The sequence below is a fragment of the Chanodichthys erythropterus genome, chromosome 3 (assembly GCF_024489055.1).
Source record: "Chanodichthys erythropterus isolate Z2021 chromosome 3, ASM2448905v1, whole genome shotgun sequence".
Taxonomy (NCBI): Eukaryota; Metazoa; Chordata; class Actinopteri; order Cypriniformes; family Xenocyprididae; genus Chanodichthys; species Chanodichthys erythropterus.
Window position 1 is genome coordinate 7,062,679 of NC_090223.1, and position 22,785 is coordinate 7,085,463.

Below are 22,785 nucleotides of genomic sequence, written 5' to 3' on the forward strand. Positions count from 1 at the left end.
AAAACTTATAAAATGAGGTTTCCTCATGTGTGCAGGTTTCAAAATCTAGTTTTAGCTTACTTTAATGTTTGTTTTGACTTTAAATGATCTTATGTCATCCTAACTATGGCATACTAAGTCATATTTATGAGGAAAAAAGTCGATTTTTATGTCTTAAGAATTGGTAGAAGGCGAGTCGCATCATCAAGTGAAGACTGAAGTAAAACATCACAAAAGTGAAAGATTAAAATCGACTTGTGTATCGTGTTTATCAGTGTTCCAGATGTGCGCATGCGTGTGTACAGTTCCGCTCCGCGCCGGCAGGTGGCGGCGAGGGGATTTGAAGCGCTGGCGCGCATGCGCAGAGAAGAAGCAGAGGCGCATCATGGCGTCCAGCGCAGCGACCCGTACCGGCGCCGCCGCCGCTAAAGTCGTGAAACCGATCTTCAGCCGCGACCTGAACGAGGCCAGACGGAGGGTTCGGGAGCTGTACCGGGCCTGGTACCGGGAGGTGCCGAACGCAGGTACTGCGCGCGCTCACAGCGCGAAACACACACGCACACACCAGCGCGTCAAGGTCATGATAACACAAACAAACACACGAATATACACTGATAAACACTCCAGCATTCACTGTGTCTGTGATCCAGTTCCTCTGTGTGTGTCCAAATGATTCTGTGATGCGAAATCACCGCTATATATGAGTTTATTTAAACTCTTCACCTAAAAGATTCGTTCAGCGATTCATTCTGCTTCGGAACCGAGTCTAATTAAACCTTATTTAAACACTATGGCTGGGTGTCGACACAATTTTCACGATTAGATTCGATATCGATTATTTTGGATGCAGTATTTCAGTTTCAGCACATGGCAAATTTTCTAGAGGAAAGAAATCTCTCAGCTAATGCTGTGAACTACACATGAGAGTCAGCTGGTGCTACTGTAATAATACTGAAGGTTAAATTAACTTATATACAAACACTTAAATTACACTCAATGATGTTTTTATTATAAATTACGTTTAGAATTACATAATCATATTTCTACTCCAATTCATTTTTTTGAAATGTAACATTTAAATCGTGGCTGATTTATTCAAACATGCATTAAATATTAGGGAACATTATAATGAATATGTAACGGTGCATCGCTATATTTATCTTTCTAGAGTCACTTTTCTAGCTGACTAATGAGTTTATGGTCACTGAATGTGTTTTTCTGAGGTAAATGTGACGTCACGTGACACTGAAGCTGTTTTATTGAGGTTGAAGCACTGATTGAGCGATTACACGAGACATGATTTCAGTAAGTTGTACTGTATATTTTAACATACCTTCAGATGTTCATGTTTATTTCGCTGTAACTGGTATTAAAGCGGAGGAGAGGATGATCACATGCTTCTCTTTAACTGAGGCGCTAAAGCGATCCGTCACGCCACATTAAACAGCGCCAAAACGGTATTTATTTTCTGAATCTCATAATAAGATGGACGTCATTTGAAATCTGAGACTTTGCTTCATATCAAAAGTAACAAAGATTATTGTGATTTATTGGATGGGAGGCGCTACATATTCTGCTCATTCATCAACTGAAAACAGACTAGACTAATTGATTCTTGGGATTTACGAATCTATATCGGTTCATAAAAATGAGAATCGATTAAAATCGAGAAATCAATATTGTTTACCCAGCCCTACTTAATACTAGTAGAAATATGTGCCGTTATAATTGTCCAAATATTATGCATTTAATAAGCTCATAAAAACACCATCAGCAGAATAAACACGTGTTATGTGTATGATTATTAGTTATTTACTGTTTGTTGAAAAAGATTCACATGCCAAACTGAACGAACGACACTGTGATTCAGTCAGCGGATCCTCTTTCTGATTCATTGAACGATTCACTCGACTGATTTGTTTTCGTTTGTGTCGCTGAAGTGAATCGAGTGAGTCGTGTTCACTCGCTGACGTGTGTTTCAGTGAATCACTGAAGTGAATCTAGTGAGTTGTGTTCGCTCGCTGACGTGTGTGTGTGTGGGGTTTCAGACCCTGAGTTCCAATGTCCATACTATCCATCCTAAATAGTATGTGAGATTAAAATAAGTGTGTCCCAAAGCATAGTATGTTGAAAAGAGTATGCCAAAAGTCCCCGGATGGTCTACTATTTCCGGTAGATTTTCGAAGTGTGGATCAGTGCACACTATAAAGGCTAATATTGCCCACAACCCATTGCGTGTTGTAGAGGATTCAGTTCAGAACTACAAACACGAGTAAAAAGTGTTAAAAAACTACAAAACGTGGCGAATATGCACGATCGACGCTGAGAGATTGTTTGAGTGACTAATAATCAGTTCAAACTGATAGAAAATATTTATTTAATGTTATATGTGTTATTTTTCATCTGCAAATACCAATGTGGACTTTTATAAAGATCTGATTGGTCATTACCTTTTATATGCATTAATATGAGGAGAGTTCTCCACATGAAAGACTCGCGACTGCAGATCAACGTGCTGCATTTCTCTCCGATACGGTAGGAAATTAGCTAAATGAAATGTGGAGGATGTAAGATGATTGACAGGCCAGTTTACGGTGACTGGATGCGACAGAGAGAAAAGACGCGATTGTATGACGTGATAGTATGTCCCAAAGCTTGTCTACTCTTTTGCTACACACTCAAAAGTAAGTACTTTTTGTTCACAGAAAGAGTACATACTTTTAGGGCGTAGTATTAGTAGGTGAATTGGAACGCAGCAAGTGAGTCACTGAAGTGAATCGAGGGAGTCGTGTTCGCTCGCTGACGTGTGTGGTTTCAGTGAATCGCTGAAGTGAATCAAGTCGTCTGCGCTCGCTAATGTGTGTGTGTGTGTGTGTCATGTGTTTCAGTTCACGTGTTTCAGCTGGACATCACTCCGCGTCAAGGCCGAGACAAAGTGCGGGAGATGTTCGACAGGAACAGACACGTGACGGACCCTCGCGTCATCGACATGCTGGTCATCAAGGTGAGGAGTGCGGCCGCTGCTAGCGTGTGTTTAGCTGTGACGTGTGTGTGTGTGTTTGATCTGAACCTGTGTGTGTGTTTCAGGGCAAGATGGAGCTGGAGGAAACCATCAACGTCTGGAAGCAGAAAACTCACATCATGCGCTACTTCCACGAAACCGAGGTGCCGCGTCCCACCGACTTCCTCTCCAAATTCTACCACGGACACGACCCTTGACCTTTGATATGTGTGTTGTCATTTTCTGCTTCTGGACTGTAAATACACTCGTGCTGAATCTCTCCGGTGTGTGTGTGTGTGTCATTGAACCGTCACTACATCTGATGATCAGTGTTGAAAACAGTCATTTTATTTTTCAGGATGTTTTGATGAATACAAACAAACAGCATTATTTGAATCTTTTGAAACATTATAAATGTGTTTATTGTCAGCAGAACCTCGTTCGGAGTCGTTGAATCGCTCACTCGACTGATTCGATTCGTAAGTGTGTGTATATCCCTATTGTAGATCAGTGTTCAACAGAATCAGTAATTCAGCATCGCTGCGTTTGAACCGCTTCATAAATACACAGTTACAGACAGATGGATCGCATCCTCCAGGATGAGTGTTCGCACACGGATCCTCCAGTGTTTACGGAGCGAATCTCCAGCAGCACCTGAGGAAACAAACACACACATCCGTCGCTCGTTACGGGAGTCTGAAGTCACGTCGGATCGTACGGATGCAGTCGCTCGTGACGGCAGACCTGAGATCAGTCGTCATCGTCGTCGTCCTCGGGTACGAATATATCGTGTTCCTCCAGCAGAGCCGCGAAGTTCTTGCTGATCATCGTCCCGACGTACAGGAACGGAGCCACGACCATCATGATCCGGACCAGACCGAACGCCGTCTGCCGACACAACACGTTACTGCTCGTATATCAGTGTTCATATGTGGGTGTTACATTGACCCAGTGTGCTGTGCTTGTGTGTTTCAGTGTGCGAGGGTCCATAAAGAGTCCTCGGGATAATTTGTTATTTTACCTATCCAATCAAATCAAGTCTTTGTTCTTGTGCTGAATAAATATTGCATTTCAGAAATAGTGGGCTGGTGACTGAAGAAGAGTCAAACTGCCTGGCTTCATTCTACAGGTGAATTTCACACACAAACAACACTATTTCCTGAAATACACCAAAGTCCCTTTCAGACCAGTCATTTCACTCTTTGAAACGCCTCTCGGGCATCTCCTAGTGCAGCTCCTATCTCTTTGAATGGGGAAACATCACATTCTCTGAAGCTGTTCGCCAAGATTTTGATTAAATTTCATAATTACAAATGAAATCTGACAACTGTCTAATAAATTGTTTCTAAATGCTCGAATCATGACAAAAAACGGTACTTTACAGGCTCATGCGCAGTCCTAAATGCGCGTCTCTTTTCGGAGGCTCGCGTCTGACTGTTTCTATAGAAACCGGAGCTTCTAACGGCCGCTGCAGTGACGCGATGTCTTTACTGGTGGCGATTGGCTCTTATTTAGAAGGCGGGACTTATTCCGCCATATTGCGAGTTGCACTTTCTGCCATTCATAATAATACGAGTGACGCGTCGCGTGTTATTCTATAGTCTATAGTTATTCTATACTACATTATAATTATTGAATTGAACTGAACTGAATGGGAGAAATTGCAAAATGGCAGAACAAGTTCGACCTTTTAAGTAAAAGTGCCAATCGCTGATTGATAAAGTTATTGCTGCAGCTGTTCCCATAGAAACCTGAGACTCGCGCTAGGACCGCACATGCGCATTGTTGCCATAGAAACACGAGACTCGCGCTAGGACCGCACATGCGCATTGTTGCCATAGAAACACGAGACTACGCTAGGACCGCACATGCGCATTGTTGCCATAGAAACACGAGACTCGCGCTAGGACTGCACATGCGCATTGTTGCCATAGAAACACGAGACTCGCGCTAGGACTGCACATGCGCGTTGATGTCTGAATAAGCTTCTCGCTATTTGAGCATAAGAAACAGTTCATGTCAGATTAATTTGTGATTATTTAATTGTGAGTTTGCCAAGCAGTTTTTCACGAAAAAGACAGGACTGCCTGAAATAGCTGCCCGGAGGCGTTACAAGATGGCCGCCGAGTGAGCAGACTTTCCTGAACTCAATCCGAATCGAAAAGCACTGACTCTACTGAGCATGTGCAGATTACATCATCACTCACGCTTCATTAGCATATTAGTGATTAGTGTGTTGCTACCATGTGTGCCTCATGCGTCCTGAAAAGTGAAGCTGCGGGCTCTTTGATCGCCCCCTGGTGGCTGGATGCAGTACAGGTCATAAACCCGCCCTCTCCATGCAAACGAATGGCACATGTCAAAATAAAAAAATAATTAATTACACTTACAATCGAATTTTCCGATAGATGGGTTTGGTCATTGGTCATGGGTTTTGTGATCAGTTTGATTTTAGCTAGTAATGTGATGCTACAGAAACGGGGCGTGTCATCATGATTGACAGCTTCTCTGAGGACTGTCAGAGCTTCGAGGGGAGATTGAAGATGTATAACTAACTACTAATTTTCAATTTCTGTGTTATTTCACACCAACAAAATGAGTTGTTCATCAGTAAACTGTCCTAACCGACCTACAGGATCTGACGGATCACTGAACCTTTTTTTGTAACGTTAAACGTGGGCTTTATAAGCTAATTAATAAACGTTATTAGCTAAGATAACACGCCTAACGCTAGCCATATCGGGAAAAAACAGGCGATCGTTATCTGGCAGTTACTAATTATTTTTATGGGTATAAAATAATAATTATCAGGACAAAACTAATGATTGCCTACTCTAAATACAGCAATAGATCTCCTGTAACGTTAGTTGAACTTGACTGCGGTTTCAAAAATATTATCGCTCTAGAAACAGAATATTATTTTACAAGTTGAATTTGTGTATAATTTATATATTTAAAATACATCAATTACGATGGAACGCTGTACGGTCATACACTAGAAGATCATAGTGCATACTAAATAGTGCATAGTGTGGGAAACTTACATCTTTCCTGTTGTATTTATAAATCAGCCTTAGTGTGACCGGCCTTTAGTTACTGATATGATTATCATAATTATTATCTTTATTGTTACATTCATTACGATAGTTATTTATCGTAGTAATATGTATAGTTGTTATTATCCTAGTTATCGTTATTGATGTAAACAGGCTCTCCTCTAATAGACATGACGTGAGATATTATAATTAATATTTCAGCAGATGTAGCTGTGCGCGCGCGCGCACTGACTGACAGATGTGGTGTGTGTTCGTGCGCGCGCGTCCTCTCGTGCATGTTTGTGTGTAGATCTGACCGCGATATTCACATCTGTCCATTTATTCTAGAACTGATCGCGGGTTTCTCTGCTTCGGATCAATAATCGCGTTATGTTATTCAACCGATCGCTCGCTGTGTGTGTGTGACTCTGTGTGTGTGTGTGTGTGTGTGTGTGTGTGAGATCGATTGATCGTGTTGTTACTCACTCACTTTCTTGGGTTTGGGCAGAATGGCGCCGGAGGTGGTGCTCACTGCGGTCCGGTGCTGCTGCTGAACCCGAACCAGCCGAGCGCGAGGAGACAAAGAACCGAGCGACAGAGACACGACCCGACGAGCCGCCATGATCACTGAGTGTGTGTGTGTGTGTGTGTGTGCGGAAACAAATACACCAGCGCTGAAAATAAACACATATTCAAAATACCTCTGAGATGAAAGACTGCATAACTAGTGCTTGACATGACATGACATGTTCCTCCTCTGTCATGGCTCTACTTCAGATCATTCCAGTTTAATTCCAGGTTAAATGGTTAATTCCAGTTTAATTAATTCCAGTTCAAATGGTTCATTATAGTTCACATAATTGCAGGGGCCTGTACCATGATGGTAGTTGAACAAACTCAGGGTTATTGGATTAGTTTCGAGTTGACAAAACCAAACCACTCCAATCCGGCTTTGTTGGTACCATGATGCTGATCATCAACTTTCTCTGTCAACTCAGACTTTGATCCTGAGTTTGTGGAGCGCGTGCACATGAATCCGTGACATCAGTGCCGAACTGCCAATCACATGCCTTGCAACAGAAACAAACTGTGATTCACTTCTCGCGATAGAGCCAGCTAAATTCAAAACTCTTTTGCAGAAAATGAAGAATTTAAACGCATTTACACTGATGGAAAACACTTGTCTGTGAAAGAGGACAAATAAAAGAAATGATCTTTTTCTATCAGTCCAAGTGAAGTTAGTTTATATAGCTGATAATATATAGCGATAAAGACTCAAACATACAAGCTCACATGTAGTCATATTTAAATAGTATATTTACACCTTATTTATATTAGCCTACATATGATCTATATATTAATATTCATTGAAACTAAGTGCTTAATAACAACTGTTAAACTAAACTTGCATGTGTGTAATTGATTAATAAAAATATAGATCATATACAAATCATATATAAATTATCATTAAAACCAGACAATTTCATCATTAAATATTTGTTTTTACTATATAATGACCTTTAATTTGGAGGAAGAGAAACTGGGGGAGTGACTTTATTGCGTTGGGTGTGTCAGTGTCACTTAGCTTACGTCTGATTGGTCTAATTTCAGTTTGAGATCTCTAACCCTGAACATAACCTGTCCCGGAGCAGGTTAGCCGTGGAGCGTAAGTTACCATGGCGATGAACACCGCTAAAAGCCAAGTCACTTTCATGGTACCTGAAACTCAGGATTGGTGCAAACTAATCTAAAATCTGAAAGGGTTAGTTAATTCTAGTTTAAAGGGTTAGTTAATTCTAGTTTAAAGGTTAGTTAATTCTAGTTTAAAGGTTAGTTAATTCTAGTTTAAAGGGTTAGTTAATTCTAGTTTAAAGGGTTAGTTAATTCTAGTTTAAAGGTTAGTTAATTCTAGTTTAAAGGGTTAGTTAATTCTAGTTTAAAGGGTTAGTTAATTCTAGTTTAAAGGGTTAGTTAATTCTAGTTTAAAGGTTAGTTAATTCCAGTTTAAAGGGTTAGTTAATTCCAGTTTAAAGGGTTAGTTAATTCTAGTTTAAAGGGTTAGTTAATTCTAGTTTAAAGGTTAGTTAATTCTAGTTTAAAGGTTAGTTAATTCTAGTTTAAAGGGTTAGTTAATTCTAGTTTAAAGGGTTAGTTAATTCTAGTTTAAAGGGTTAGTTAATTCTAGTTTAAAGGGTTAGTTAATTCTAGTTTAAAGGGTTAGTTAATTCTAGTTTAAAGGGTTAGTTAATTCTAGTTTAAAGGGTTAGTTAATTCTAGTTTAAAGGTTAGTTAATTCTAGTTTAAAGGGTTAGTTAATTCTAGTTTAAAGGGTTAGTTAATTCTAGTTTAAAGGGTTAGTTAATTCTAGTTTAAAGGTTAGTTAATTCCAGTTTAAAGGGTTAGTTAATTCCAGTTTAAAGGGTTAGTTAATTCTAGTTTAAAGGGTTAGTTAATTCTAGTTTAAAGGGTTAGTTAATTCTAGTTTAAAGGGTTAGTTAATTCTAGTTTAAAGGGTTAGTTAATTCTAGTTTAAAGGGTTAGTTAATTCTAGTTTAAAGGGTTAGTTAATTCTAGTTTAAAGGGTTAGTTAATTCTAGTTTAAAGGGTTAGTTAATTCTAGTTTAAAGGGTTAGTTAATTCTAGTTTAAAGGGTTAGTTAATTCTAGTTTAAAGGTTAGTTAATTCTAGTTTAAAGGGTTAGTTAATTCTAGTTTAAAGGGTTAGTTAATTCTAGTTTAAAGGGTTAGTTAATTCTAGTTTAAAGGTTAGTTAATTCCAGTTTAAAGGGTTAGTTAATTCTAGTTTAAAGGGTTAGTTAATTCTAGTTTAAAGGTTAGTTAATTCTAGTTTAAAGGGTTAGTTAATTCTAGTTTAAAGGGTTAGTTAATTCTAGTTTAAAGGGTTAGTTAATTCTAGCTTAAAGGGTTAGTTAATTCTAGTTTAAAGGTTAGTTAATTCCAGTTTAAAGGGTTAGTTAATTCTAGTTTAAAGGGTTAGTTAATTCTAGTTTAAAGGGTTAGTTAATTCTAGTTTAAAGGTTAGTTAATTCCAGTTTAAAGGGTTAGTTAATTCTAATTTAAAGGGTTAGTTAATTCTAGTTTAAAGGTTAGTTAATTCTAGTTTAAAGGTTAGTTAATTCTAGTTTAAAGGGTTACTTAATTCTAGTTTAAAGGGTTAGTTAATTCTAGTTTAAAGGGTTAGTTAATTCTAGTTTAAAGGTTAGTTAATTCTAGTTTAAAGGGTTAGTTAATTCTAGTTTAAAGGGTTAGTTAATTCTAGTTTAAAGGGTTAGTTAATTCTAGTTTAAAGGTTAGTTAATTCCAGTTTAAAGGGTTAGTTAATTCTAGTTTAAAGGGTTAGTTAATTCTAGTTTAAAGGTTAGTTAATTCTAGTTTAAAGGTTAGTTAATTCTAGTTTAAAGGGTTACTTAATTCTAGTTTAAAGGGTTAGTTAATTCTAGTTTAAAAGGTTAGTTAATTCTAGTTTAAAGGGTCAGTTAATTCTAGTTTAAAGGTTAGTTAATTCTAGTTTAAAGGTCAGTTAATTCTAATTTAAAGGTCAGTTAATTCCAGTTTAAAGGGTTAGTTAATTCTAGTTTAAAGGGTTAGTTAATTCTAGTTTAAAGGGTTAGTTAATTCTAGTTTAAAGGTCAGTTAATTCCAGTTTAAAGGGTTACTTAATTCTAGTTTAAAGGGTTACTTAATTCTAGTTGAAAGGGTTAGTTATTTCTAGTTTAAAGGGTTAGTTAATTCTAGTTTAAAGGGTTAGTTAATTCCAGTTTAAAGGGCTAGTTAATTCTAGTTTAAAGGGTTAGTTAATTCTAGTTTAAAGGGTTACTTAATTCTAGTTTAGAGGGTTAGTTATTTCTAGTTTAAAGGGTTAGTTAATTCTAGTTTAAAGGGTTAGTTAATTCCAGTTTAAAGGGCTAGTTATTTCTAGTTTAAAGGGTTAGTTAATTCTAGTTTAAAGGGTTAGTTAATTCCAGTTTAAAGGGTTAGTTAATTCTAGTTTAAAGGGTTAGTTAATTCTAGTTTAAAGGTTAGTTAATTCCAGTTTAAAGGGTTAGTTAATTCTAGTTTAAAGGTTAGTTAATTCCAGTTTAAAGGGTAAGTTAATTCTAGTTTAAAGGGTTATTTAATTCTAGTTTAAAGGTTAGTTAATTCCAGTTTAAAGGGTTAGTTAATTCTAGTTTAAAGGGTAAGTTAATTCTAGTTTAAAGGGGTAAGTTAATTCTAGTTTAAAGGGTTAGTTAATTCTAGTTTAAAGGTCAGTTAATTCCAGTTTAAAGGGTTAGTTAATTCTAGTTTAAAGGTTAGTTAATTCTAGTTTAAAGGGTTAGGTAATTCTAGTTTAAAGGGTTACTTAATTCTAGTTTAAAGGGTTAGTTAATTCTAGTTTAGAGGTTAGTTAATTCGAGTTTAAAGGTTAGTTAATTCCAGTTTAAAGGGTTAGTTAATTCTAGTTTAAAGGGTTAGTTAATTCTAGTTTAAAGGGTTAGTTAATTCTAGTTTAAAGGTTAGTTCATTCCAGTTTAAAGGTTAGTTCATTCCAGTTTAAAGGTTAGTTAATTCTAGTTTAAAGGTTAGTTAATTCTAGTTTAAAGGGTTAGTTCATTCTAGTTTAAAGGGTTAGTTCATTCTAGTTTAAAGGTTAGTTAATTCTAGTTTAAAGGTCAGTTAATTCTAGTTTAAAGGTCAGTTAATTCTAGTTTAAAGGTTAGTTAATTCCAGTTTAAAGGTTAGTTAATTCCAGATTAAAGGTTAGTTAATTCTAGTTTAAAGGTCAGTTAATTCTAGTTTAAAGGGTTAGTTCATTCTAGTTTAAAGGTTAGTTAATTCTAGTTTAAAGGTCAGTTAATTCTAGTTTAAAGGTCAGTTAATTCTAGTTTAAAGGTTAGTTAATTCCAGTTTAAAGGTTAGTTAATTCCAGATTAAAGGTTAGTTAATTCTAGATTAAAGGTCAGTTAATTCTAGTTTAAAGGGTTAGTTAATTCTAGTTTAAAGGTTAGTTAATTCTAGTTTAAAGGGTTAGTTAATTCTAGTTTAAAGGTTAGTTAATTCTAGTTTAAAGGGTTAGTTAATTCTAGTTTAAAGGTTAGTTAATTCCAGTTTAAAGGGTTAGTTAATTCTAGTTTAAAGGGTTACTTAATTCTAGATTAAAGGTCAGTTAATTCTAGTTTAAAGGGTTAGTTAATTCTAGTTTAAAGGTTAGTTAATTCTAGTTTAAAGGGTTAGTTAATTCTAGTTTAAAGGTTAGTTAATTCTAGTTTAAAGGGTTACTTAATTCTAGTTTAAAGGGTTACTTAATTCTAGTTTAAAGGGTTAGTTAATTCTAGTTTAAAGGGTTAGTTAATTCTAGTTTAAAGGGTTAGTTAATTCTAGTTTAAAGGTTAGTTAATTCTAGTTTAAAGGTCAGTTAATTCTAGTTTAAAGGGTTAGTTAATTCTAGTTTAAAGGTCAGTTAATTCTAGATTAAAGGTCAGTTAATTCTAGTTTAAAGGGTTAGTTAATTCTAGTTTAAAGGGTTAGTTAATTCTAGTTTAAAGGTTAGTTAATTCTACTTTAAAGGTCAGTTAATTCTAGATTAAAGGTCAGTTAATTCTAGTTTAAAGGGTTAGTTAATTGTAGTTTAAAGGTTAGTTAATTCTAGTTTAAAGGGTTAGTTAATTCTAGTTTAAAGGTTAGTTAATTCTAGTTTAGAGGTTAGTTAATTCCAGTTTAAAGGGTTACTTAATTCTAGTTTAAAGGGTTAGTTAATTCTAGTTTAAAGGTTAGTTAATTCTAGTTTAAAGGTTAGTTAATTCCAGTTTAAAGGGTTAGTTAATTCTAGTTTAAAGGTCAGTTAATTCTAGATTAAAGGTCAGTTAATTCTAGTTTAAAGGGTTAGTTAATTCTAGTTTAAAGGGTTAGTTAATTCTAGTTTAAAGGTTAGTTAATTCTAGTTTAAAGGGTTAGTTAATTCTAGTTTAAAGGTTAGTTAATTCTACTTTAAAGGTCAGTTAATTCTAGATTAAAGGTCAGTTAATTCTAGTTTAAAGGGTTAGTTAATTGTAGTTTAAAGGTTAGTTAATTCTAGTTTAAAGGGTTAGTTAATTCTAGTTTAAAGGTTAGTTAATTCTAGTTTAGAGGTTAGTTAATTCCAGTTTAAAGGGTTACTTAATTCTAGTTTAAAGGGTTAGTTAATTCTAGTTTAAAGGTTAGTTAATTCTAGTTTAAAGGTTAGTTAATTCCAGTTTAAAGGGTTAGTTAATTCTAGTTTAAAGGTCAGTTAATTCTAGATTAAAGGTCAGTTAATTCTAGTTTAAAGGGTTAGTTAATTCTAGTTTAAAGGGTTAGTTAATTCTAGTTTAAAGGTTAGTTAATTCTAGTTTAAAGGTTACTTAATTCTAGTTTAAAGGTCAGTTAATTCCAGTTTAAAGGGTTACTTAATTCTAGTTTAAAGGGTTACTTAATTCTAGTTTAAAGGGTTACTTAATTCTAGTTTAAAGGGTTAGTTAATTCTAGTTTAAAGGGTTTGTTAATTCCAGTTTAAAGGGTTAGTTAATTCTAGTTTAAAGGGTTAGTTAATTCTAGTTTAAAGGTTAGTTAATTCCAGTTTAAAGGGTTAGTTAATTCTAGTTTAAAGGTTAGTTAATTCCAGTTTAAAGGGTTAGTTAATTCTAGTTTAAAGGGTAAGTTAATTCTAGTTTAAAGGGGTAAGTTAATTCTAGTTTAAAGGGTTAGTTAATTCTAGTTTAAAGGTCAGTTAATTCTAGTTTAAAGGGTTAGTTAATTCCAGTTTAAAGGGTTAGTTAATTCTAGTTTAAAGGTTAGTTAATTCTAGTTTAAAGGGTTAGGTAATTCTAGTTTAAAGGGTTACTTAATTCTAGTTTAAAGGGTTAGTTAATTCTAGTTTAGAGGTTAGTTAATTCGAGTTTAAAGGTTAGTTAATTCCAGTTTAAAGGGTTAGTTAATTCTAGTTTAAAGGGTTAGTTAATTCTAGTTTAGAGGTTAGTTAATTCGAGTTTAAAGGTTAGTTAATTCCAGTTTAAAGGGTTAGTTAATTCCAGTTTAAAGGGTTAGTTAATTCTAGTTTAAAGGGTTAGTTAATTCTAGTTTAAAGGGTTAGGTAATTCTAGTTTAAAGGGTTACTTAATTCTAGTTTAAAGGGTTAGTTAATTCTAGTTTAGAGGTTAGTTAATTCGAGTTTAAAGGTTAGTTAATTCCAGTTTAAAGGGTTAGTTAATTCTAGTTTAAAGGGTTAGTTAATTCTACTTTAAAGGGTTAGTTAATTCTAGTTTAAAGGTTAGTTCATTACAGTTTAAAGGTTAGTTCATTCCAGTTTAAAGGTTAGTTAATTCTAGTTTAAAGGTTAGTTAATTCTAGTTTAAAGGGTTAGTTAATTCTAGTTTAAAGGGTTAGTTAATTCCAGTTTATGAGAGAAACTGGTATATTTGAGTAATCTCCCGTGTCTGAGGTGAGAAATAAAGATCCGCACACAGCAGTTATCATCCAGTAACCGTACACAGATCAGATATAACGAGCTCCAGCAGAATGAACGTCTTTATTATTCCAGCAATATTTACATCATTACTTCAGTCCGGCTCGCCTCTATAAATACTGTACAGACGGTCAAAAATATCTACAACAAACAAACTCAACGTGCAAAGCCATGAAAACTCACTTCACTGGCCAGAGCGAGAGTGAAACCATAAAAACACAACATTATTATTATCATTATCATGATTATTATTATTATTATTATTATGAAAGGATGAATGAACAGCAGCTGTCATGTGACGGTTCCTCTGGGCTTTGTGTGAGTTTGAATGCATCATCAGTTCATGTATTTACACACGTCATCATCATGAAACAAATCAATAACTTCATACGTTCATCCAGCGGAGGATCGAGGAGCGTCACTGTGGGGAAACACACGAGAAACACACGTCTCTTAATCCAGCATACACACTCATTCTCATAATGCTGTTAGATGAGAACATCTTTCTGATCGTTCCTTCACTGAAATGACCTCTGACCTGTTTGAAGGACAGGCGTCTGAAGAACTTGTTGATGTGGAAGGCGGCGGGTTTGGCGGATCCGGCGTCTCTGCTGGCGTCCGGCAGCTGTACGATCTGGGCGGCAGCGATGGCCGCTCTCAGACTGAGGCTCTTGAGCAGCTGCGCGGCCGGACGGCGGCCGGACGTGGGCCGAGACGAGACGCTGATGTAAGACGCGTCCTTCTGCTGCGGCTGGTAACTCACTGCCGGAGACAAGAACGTCAGTTCACACTGAGAGGGACTTTTATTTTGACACTGATGCACCTTGATGATTATGTAACAATAAAACAACTTCTTATTGGTCGTGACTGTAACAGTGTAACACCTGTTGCCGTGAGGACGGTGTCCGTGGTGCTGCTCAGCTGCAGGAGGATTGTGGGATAGTACGGGTGGAACAGGAAGAGCTTGCGGAGAACCGGCTCGGCCGCGGCAGCCGCCTGGTTGGTTGCCTTGGTAACGTTCTGCGCCTGCGAGATCGGATCTCCCGCCCAGAAGAGGAACACGGATTGGCCGGACGTGGTGAGAACGGACGAATCCTCCACCGCCAGACGAGGACACACAAACCCCGCCTCCCACAAGCTCCGCCCACGAGCGCCGTCGATGATCTGCACCTGCGGTTCACACAGACAATCAGCTCGCTGCGTGTGTGTGTGTGTATGCTAATGAGATGGTAATGAGATGCGCACCTTCCTGACGCCATTGGTCGACTGATGAATGAGTAGATCAGGAACACCGTCGTCATTGAAGTGACCCAACGCCGGGCGACTGCGAACACACGGAAACAGTGCTGAGGTTACCGGAGCGTTGCTTTATGGTTGATAAAGTGTTTTAATGCGTTAACTAAAACCGAACCATTACAAAACATAATCTTTACTTGAAATAAAATAAACGTTAAGTGAAATTACATAATATATAGAAACTTGGTAATAAAATAACAAATTAAAACTACATATAAAAAACAAAAACAACAAAATGACTAAAAATTTAAACTTAAAATGAAAATTAGAAAATATATAAATACAAAACTAATTCAAAATATTAATAAAAATTGCAAAAACATACAACAAAATAACTAAAACAAACTAAAATTAAAAAAAAACTAAAAATATTAATAGAAATTACAAAACAGCAAAATTAAATTTAAATTTAAAATGAACAGAAAATACAAGAATAAATACTAATTATAAAAATATAAATAAAAGTGGCAAAGTTCTCTTAAACTTTAACTAAAATAAAATGGAAAAATAATTCAAACTAATTCAAAATATTAGTAAAGATAACAACAACAACAACAGAATTACAAAATAAAATAATACAACTAAAAAACTAAAACATCAACTAAAATTAAAATTGAAAAAATAAAAAAACAGTTCAAAATACTAAATTACTAAAAGTTCTCTAAAACTTTACCTAAAATTAAAATGGAAAAATAATTAAAATATTAGTAAAAACAACAAAAAACCCCAACAGAGTTATAGAACTTTGAAATGAAAGTGAAAACAGAAAACATAAAATAAATACTCATGCACAATATTAATATAAAACCACAAGAAACTCTCTAAAACTTTAACTAAAAATTAAAATGAAATCTAATTCAAAATATTAATTAAAAAACAGAAAAAACTAATTAATAAATGTTTACCTAAAATGAAATGAAAAATATAAAAACTAATTCAAAATATTAGTAAAAAACAAATTACTAAATATTTACCTAAAATTGAATGAAAAATATAAAAACTAATTCAAAATATTAGTAAAAAAATGATAAAAAACCCAACACAATTACTAGAACTTTGAAATTAAAATGAAAACAGAAAACAATAAAAATAAATACTCATTCTCAATAATAATAAAAATCCCTAAAACTTTAACTAAAATTAAAATGGAAAAAGAAAATATAAAAATGAAAACCGATTTAAAATATTAATAAAAACTAAACCACACATCAAAATTACCAAAGCATTTATTAAAATGTAAATTATTAATAAAACAAAAACAACAAACTGCCCAAATGATGGCAGAGAACAGTGGTAGTGTTTTATGAATAGCTGTGTGATGATGATGTACAGACGTGTGTATGGCGGCGAGGCCGAGGCTCCAGGCGGTGTGCGTGTCGCTCTCTCTCAGCACGGACAGCTGGCCGCTCGCTCCGGACAGCAGGATCCAGTCGCTGCGGCTGGAGTTCAGCACCGACGCGCTGTCCAGGTTATTGTGCTGATGACACAGACCGGCCACCAGGGGGAGCAGGAACTCCACCTGCTCAGATGCACTGACACACACACACACACACACGGGGTCAGGGGTCAGTGTTAATGTGTGTGTGTCAGTGTTAATGTGTGTGTGTGTGTGTGTGCGGCGGCACCTGCTGATGTGAATGAGCGATGAAGAGTTGCTCTTCCTCAGACGCTCCCAGCTGGGCTCCTTCAGACTGACCCGAGACGCAGCCGTCCCGCCTGTGGCCTGACTGTAAATGAAGCTGAGAGAGACGCCCTCCACCGTGCCTGAGGAAAATACATCAGGCTTTGCTGTGACATTAATAAGGCCAGAAGAAGTCATAATTATGGGATTAAAAAAATGAAATTATGACATTCTAAGTCATTGACATAATTATGACATAAATAGAAATTTGAGATTTTATATCATAATTTCATTTTATGTCAATTTTTTTGACATAATTTGGACAATTTCAAATTTTTTAAATTTTTAAGTCATAATTATGACTGTCAATTTCAATTTAGTATGTGATCATTTAAACTTAAGTAATTTTTTTTTTTTCAATTTTGACAATATATGATCATTTTAACTTAATGATAATTTCAACTTTTTAAGTCATAATTTCAAATTCTATCAATTCCTTTTTTGGTCAATTTTGACTTAGTATATGATAATTTCAACTTTTTAAGTTGCAATTTAGACTTTTTGTCAATTTTGACATAATTTCACATTTTTAAGACATAATTTCAGCTTGTTGTCAATTTCAGCTTACTATAATTTCAAGTTTTTAATTCATAATTTCATCTGTAAATTTTGTTTCGGTATATGATAATTTCAACTTTTTAAGTTATAATTTTGATTTAGTACATGATCATTTCAACTTTTTAAATCATAATTTCCAATTTTTTACATTTTGTCAATTTAGACTTTTTGTCAATTTCAACTTAGTATATGATAATTTCAACTTAAGTCGTAATTTTGAATTGCATTAATTTAAACTTTTTAAGTCATAATTTTTACTTTTATGTTACTTTTGACTTAGTATATGATAATTTCAACATTTTTATTCATAATTTTGATTTAGTATATGATCATTTAAACTTGACTAAAGTCATTTTTACGTTTTATGTCAATTTAGACTTTTTGTCAATTTCGACTTAGTATATGATAATTTCAATTTAAATCGTAATTTTGATTTGTCGTAATTTCAACTTTTTAGATCAATTTGGACTTTTATGTTAGTTTGGACTAAGTATGTCATAGTGTTGATACATATCCATGCGACAGCTCGACACATGATCAGACGCGGGAACGAGGCTCACCCAGTCCAAACAGCACATAATAGGCTCCCTTCAGCGTCTCGTGCAGCAGCGGACCAATCAGCTTCCCCTGAGCCGTGAGGTTAAAGTTCACCGGCCGGCCAATCAGAGCTCCTGACCGTCCGGAGATCAGGACCAGAGCCAGATCAGACACCTGAGGACGTCACCATTACCCACATCATGTCAGTATTAGCCTGAGACGGTTCAACAGCAGATGATGTGAAAGCCGTCCCACAAGAAAGCATTCATCAAGCAGCTGAATAACGTCACCATGATGCAGAAATGTGACTGTGTGTGTGGTCACCTGGTCTGCTGGAAGTGTTGCGATCAGCAGGTCTGGGAACGCGTCTCCGTCCAGATCAGGCAGCAGAACCGCGTGAGACTCCACGTCACCCACAGCTGCCGTCCACCACGTCCGGCCTGAAACACACACTAATGATCAACATGAGCGAGTGTGTGTGTGTGTGTGTGTGTGTGTGAGAGACAGAGACCTGTGGAGGCGTTCACGGTGATGATGTGACCGGAGCTGATCAGGACGCAGGCCGAGGACAACTTCCTCCACAGTGGATCTGTACTTCCTGTCTGCAGTCCACACTGAACGGAGAACAGCGGCTCTCGCAGCGGCCTCGTCCACAGCAGCTGCCCGCCGACGCCGCTCACCGCCGACACGCTGAACTCTGCACACACACACACACCAAGCATTCTGATTGGACGAGCCGCATCAACTGTTCTGCTGGAGGAGGGCGCATTAGTGCCCGCCCACTTTTACAGCAGTGCTGGTTCCGGAAGAATTCTCCCATTCATTCGTTACAGTTATCATTATAGTAATCGTAGTCATTGTTACAGTTATCATTCGTTATCATTATTGTTAACATTATAGTCATTGTTACAGTTACTGTTATAGTTTTCATGGTAACTCTTTATTTTACCGTGTCAGTTACACGTTACATGTAGTTACAGTAGTAATAACTATAAATTATGCATAATTATATGCAATTAACCCTAAATCAAACCCCCATCCTAAAGTAAGCACCAATTATTATTATTACTCAGTACTTAAATGTATAATTACACTGTAACATGGAAATAAAGTGTAACCATTTTCATTATAGTGTTACCATTATAGTTAAAATTTTAGCTACAGTTATCATTACAGTTAACATTAAAGTAATTGTTATCGTCATTGTTGTAGTTTACATTATAGTTTGTGTTACAATTAGCGTTACATTTATCATTATATAGTTGTCATTATAGTTTTTATTAGTTATCATTTGTTATCGTTACAGTTAATGTAACATTTATCATTATAGTTATCATAGTTAATGTTACAGTTTTCATTAGTTACTGTTAATAGTTTTTATTATTAGTTATTGCTAGTTATTAGTTATGATTATACTTAACGTTAAAGTGTAACAGTTATCGCTAGTATAAGTTATCATTAGTTGTTACAGTTAACATAGTAATTGTTACTGTCATTGTTATAGTTATCATTATAGTTATTGCTACAGTCATCATTATAGTTGTTACAGATAGCGTTACTCTTATCATTATAGTTAATGTTACAGTTATCGCTAGTTATTTTTATACTTTTTATTATTAGTTATTGCTAGTTATCATTACAGTTATCATTATAGTCATGATTATAGTTATTGTTACAGTTATCGCTAGTTAACATTATAATTATCATTATTTATCATAGTTAATGTAACATTTATCATTACAGTTATCATAGTTATTGGTACCATTATCACTACAGTTATTGTTAGCATTACATTTATAGCTAGTTAGCATTATAGTTTTCATTACAGTTATCATTAGTTACTGTTACAGTTAATAGTTATTGTTACAGTCATCATTATAGTTGTTACAGATAGCGTTACGCTTATCATTATAGTTATAGTTAATGTTACAGTTATCGTTACAGTTTTTGCTAGTTATTGTTATACTTTCTATTATTAGTTATTGTTACAGTCATCATTATAGTTATTGTTACAGTCATCATTATAGCTGTTACAGTTAGGAGTACGCTTATCATTATAGTTATAGTTAATGTTACAGTTATCGTTACAGTTTTTGCTAGTTATTGTTATACTTTCTATTATTAGTTATTGTTACAGTCATCATTATAGTTGTTACAGATAGCGTTACGCTTATCATTATAGTTATCATAGTTAATGTTACGGTTATTATTACAGATTTCGCTAGTTATTGTTATACTTTCTATTATTAGTTATTGCTAGTTATCATTATAGTTATTGTTACAGTTAGCGTTACATTTATCATTATGGTTATCATAGTTTTTGTTACAGTTAATGTAACAGTTATCGTTATAGTTTTCATTATAGTTATCGCCGTTATTATTACAGTAGATATTGTTATCGCTTTTACTTCCGGAACCGGCTGTTGTTGCGCTCTATTCTACTGTAACGGGGAGTTTTTACGTCTTCCGTCACTTCCTCCGCTCACCTTTGCTCTGTGCGTTCATTGGCTGACTGTCATTAGAGATGTTCGTGACGCCAATCAAAACGTCCTCCAGTCCGTCTCCATCCACGTCCCACAATGCCAGCGGCGGCGACGTCACACCTGAGAGGAAGAACACATGTTGAGGCTGCAGTAGATGTGACTGGTGATCAGGTGGAGTGTCACTCACCGCCCACGTCTCCGAGCTCTCGCTCCCACTGCGGCTGGTGCGGCGCCCCCTGCGGGCAGGGAATGAGAAAGGCGCACAGCAGCACCAGCAGCGCCGCGCAGCTCAGCGGCAGCAGGAAGGCGGCGGTCCGCACCGCCCCTCGCACACGCGCCGCCTTCTCCTCGGAGTCTCCGCCCTGGCTCCGCCCCGGCCCCGCCTCTTCGACATGCCCCGCCCCCTCTCTCTGCAGCCGCTGTGCCCTCCACTCCTCCTCCTCATCGAACTCCTCCTCCTCGTCCCTCAGGTCGGCCACCGCCGGGCTCAGACCGTTACGAGGATAGTTCAGGACCAGATCGTCGTCCTCCGTCTCATCCTCGCTGTCGGCCTGCGTCAGCGGGTCATACTCGCCCAGATCTGAGCCCTTCTTACCTGCGCCACCACAAACTCTTCATATCATTTAACCAAATACACAATTAAAATTAAACTCTTCATAACTATACATTTAACCAAATACACAACTAAAATTAAATCATTTCACATCCTGGAGAAAATACACAGTTTCTCTTGTTTTGGAAAGTAGCGAACAATCCTCTCTTTACAGAAACCACTGTGGTCACGTGACGCTGCCGTTTACCATGGTACTGCACATTCATGTACCATAGGGTATCCACAGTATGATTTAATATGACACAATCGCCATCGTCATTCTCAGTGCAGGTGAATCTGCGCGCTCGTGTGAAGGTCTGATAACACTGACAGGCGCGTGTCGCATTTGAACGCATATAACGGAACGAAGCGTCTGATAATTACATCACTGACGTCACCGAGCAAAACACAGCGCGGCGCGAGCGCGCGCGGCGCATCTGAACCGCTCTTCAATACCGTCATTCATTTGATCGCTTATTCTAGATTAATGTTGCACTTACCCGGTAATTTCAGAGCTCGAGATAGAGCCGCAGCCATTGCGCGAGATGTTATCAGCGACGCGACGCGTGTACCGCTGCAGCGTGTAGCGCTAGAGAGATGCATCACGGGAAATGGAGTCTGGTGAAAATGAACAGATATATATATGCATATTTTACTGAAACATCAAAAAACATCCAAGAGTAATGTATAAACATTTATTTAACCAGCTGGATTAATAAGGTTGTGTCATTTGCCGTTGGGTTGATGTTATTTATTTTTTATTTACGTAATTTGTGTTTATTTTTAATTCGATTGTGTTTAGGTCTAGTCTCGAATGAAAATATTCTTGCTTTCATTTATATTTAATTTGATTAAATTAAATGAGAATAGTTGACTGATTATTTAAATTTGAATTATTAACAAATACTATAGTAAATACTATAGTGTTTTTGAACCATACTATAGTAAAGTACTTGAATATATAACAACTAGTAATAAATTACTAAGTTTTCTACAACTTTACAATATACACTACAGTTTACTGTAGTAAAAACTAAAGTATACTACAGTATTTATATCAGTTCACTAGTTAATTAACTGTTGTAAATACTACAGCATACTACAATTTACTATAGTATGGTTCAAAAACACTAAAGTATTTTTTCTCAGCTGGGAAACTATTAAACATTTTTTACTTGAATAGTTTTTCATGAATTGTCATTTTCATTTTCATTTCGTTCATTTGTTCATGTTCATTTCTGTTAATTTGCTTAATATTTGCACATTTAAATGATGAAACCACAGATGATTTCAGGATTTTTGATTTTTGACTTGACATTTTTACACTGCTTTTATTTTTATTCACATAAATCAAGTTTTATTTCTGTATATGTAGTTATTTTTATTTAGATCCGTTTTACTTTAGTAAATCAAAAGTAAATTATTTTAATAAATATATATATATAATTAAATAAATGATATTATTTAATGTTATTATTTTAAGCATTTATTTATTTCGTACATAAATTTTAATCTAATGTATTTAAAAAAAATATAATTATTGTAAACACGTTATTTATTTATGTCACGGACCTCTAATTCTCCCTAGTAGGGCTCGAGACTACAAACGTTACACGTGATAATACTCATTAAATTCTGTCGTATTCAACTGCGTATGGGGTGTGTCGGGGCAGATCCTGGTTCTAAACTACAAATATTGACACTAACACTCGATAATATTCATTAATTCTGTCATATTTAACTCTTTATGGGGTGTGTGGGGCAAATCCTGGTTCTGGACTACAAGTAAGAACATTTACACTCGACAACATTCATTATTTCTGTCATATTTACGGTTTTGGGGTGTTTCGGGGCAGATCCTGGTTCCGCGGGCATCTCACTAAGTAGGTGAGTCACCACAGCGGACGGACCTGTACCCGTTCAAAAATTTCTCTCGCGAGTATGAGCGAGGACACGGGCGTCACCCCGCGTCGTTATTTTCCTTACTCATCAGTTTAAGGCATGCCTATCCAGTGCGCGAGCTCGCAGTACGGTTCACGAGCGCCGGCGTGCACAGCGACGGTGAGGCGAGCACGAGCGCTCGAGTTCAGAGTTTGATTCGGTCATATCGATCATTATTACACTCCACAGAGAAATACTAGTCC

General features: G+C 36.0%; 3 protein-coding genes and 1 non-coding gene across 6 annotated transcripts; 1 reads left to right on the plus strand and 3 right to left on the minus strand.

Annotated features, from left to right (window-relative positions):
- Positions 1-321: 321 nt before the first annotated feature.
- On the plus strand, positions 322-3,349 carry ndufa6 (NADH:ubiquinone oxidoreductase subunit A6). Its single transcript, XM_067369970.1, has 3 exons — positions 322-503; positions 2,868-2,983; positions 3,067-3,349. The coding sequence occupies exons 1-3, from the start codon at positions 365-367 to the stop codon at positions 3,196-3,198; spliced, it is 387 nt and encodes a 128-aa protein (XP_067226071.1). The 5' UTR covers positions 322-364; the 3' UTR covers positions 3,199-3,349.
- A 157-nt stretch (positions 3,350-3,506) lies between these two features.
- Positions 3,507-6,887, minus strand: LOC137008133 (essential MCU regulator, mitochondrial-like). Of its 2 annotated transcripts, XM_067369992.1 has the most exons (3): positions 6,506-6,887; positions 3,725-3,868; positions 3,507-3,634 (listed from the first exon to the last, which is right to left on the minus strand). In XM_067369992.1, exons 1-2 carry the CDS (start codon positions 6,635-6,637, stop codon positions 3,731-3,733), a joined length of 270 nt encoding a protein of 89 aa, XP_067226093.1. In that variant the 5' UTR covers positions 6,638-6,887; the 3' UTR covers positions 3,507-3,634; positions 3,725-3,730. The 2 variants fall into 2 exon arrangements, with proteins under 2 accessions (XP_067226093.1, XP_067226083.1); XM_067369982.1 differs by having other exon boundaries at positions 3,553-3,868.
- A 6,657-nt stretch (positions 6,888-13,544) lies between these two features.
- On the minus strand, positions 13,545-22,643 carry fam234b (family with sequence similarity 234 member B). Of its 2 annotated transcripts, XM_067380879.1 has the most exons (13): positions 22,475-22,643; positions 21,142-21,259; positions 20,237-20,644; positions 20,053-20,169; positions 18,078-18,263; positions 17,891-18,006; positions 17,590-17,740; positions 16,416-16,554; positions 16,125-16,322; positions 14,740-14,818; positions 14,379-14,664; positions 14,033-14,256; positions 13,545-13,915 (listed from the first exon to the last, which is right to left on the minus strand). In XM_067380879.1, the coding sequence occupies exons 1-13, from the start codon at positions 22,514-22,516 to the stop codon at positions 13,913-13,915; spliced, it is 2,067 nt and encodes a 688-aa protein (XP_067236980.1). In that variant the 5' UTR covers positions 22,517-22,643; the 3' UTR covers positions 13,545-13,912. The 2 variants fall into 2 exon arrangements, with proteins under 2 accessions (XP_067236980.1, XP_067236981.1); XM_067380880.1 differs by lacking the exon at positions 22,475-22,643 and having other exon boundaries at positions 20,850-21,316.
- On the minus strand, positions 22,491-22,644 carry LOC137018230 (U12 minor spliceosomal RNA). The gene has a single exon (XR_010894858.1). It is a non-coding gene; the product is annotated as a U12 minor spliceosomal RNA (small nuclear RNA).
- Between the last annotated feature and the right edge of the window lie 141 nt (positions 22,645-22,785).

Excerpts from the sequence above, each read along its gene's own strand:
- ndufa6 (XM_067369970.1), top strand. The coding sequence starts at position 365 with ATGGCGTCCAGCGCAGCGACCCGTACCGGCGCCGCCGCCGCTAAAGTC. Across the intron at positions 504-2,867 it reads CCGGGAGGTGCCGAACGCAG|TTCACGTGTTTCAGCTGGAC; the intron begins GTACTGCGCGCG and ends CATGTGTTTCAG. Across the intron at positions 2,984-3,066 it reads TCGACATGCTGGTCATCAAG|GGCAAGATGGAGCTGGAGGA; the intron begins GTGAGGAGTGCG and ends TGTGTGTTTCAG.
- LOC137008133 (XM_067369992.1), bottom strand. The coding sequence starts at position 6,637 with ATGGCGGCTCGTCGGGTCGTGTCTCTGTCGCTCGGTTCTTTGTCTCCT. Across the intron at positions 3,869-6,505 it reads TTCTGCCCAAACCCAAGAAA|ACGGCGTTCGGTCTGGTCCG; the intron begins GTGAGTGAGTAA and ends TTGTGTCGGCAG.
- fam234b (XM_067380879.1), bottom strand. The coding sequence starts at position 22,516 with ATGCCCGCGGAACCAGGATCTGCCCCGAAACACCCCAAAACC. Across the intron at positions 21,260-22,474 it reads CCCCGAAACACCCCAAAACC|ACTCCATTTCCCGTGATGCA; the intron begins GTAAATATGACA and ends CATTTTCACCAG. Across the intron at positions 14,257-14,378 it reads CACCGTCCTCACGGCAACAG|TGAGTTACCAGCCGCAGCAG; the intron begins GTGTTACACTGT and ends TGTCTCCGGCAG.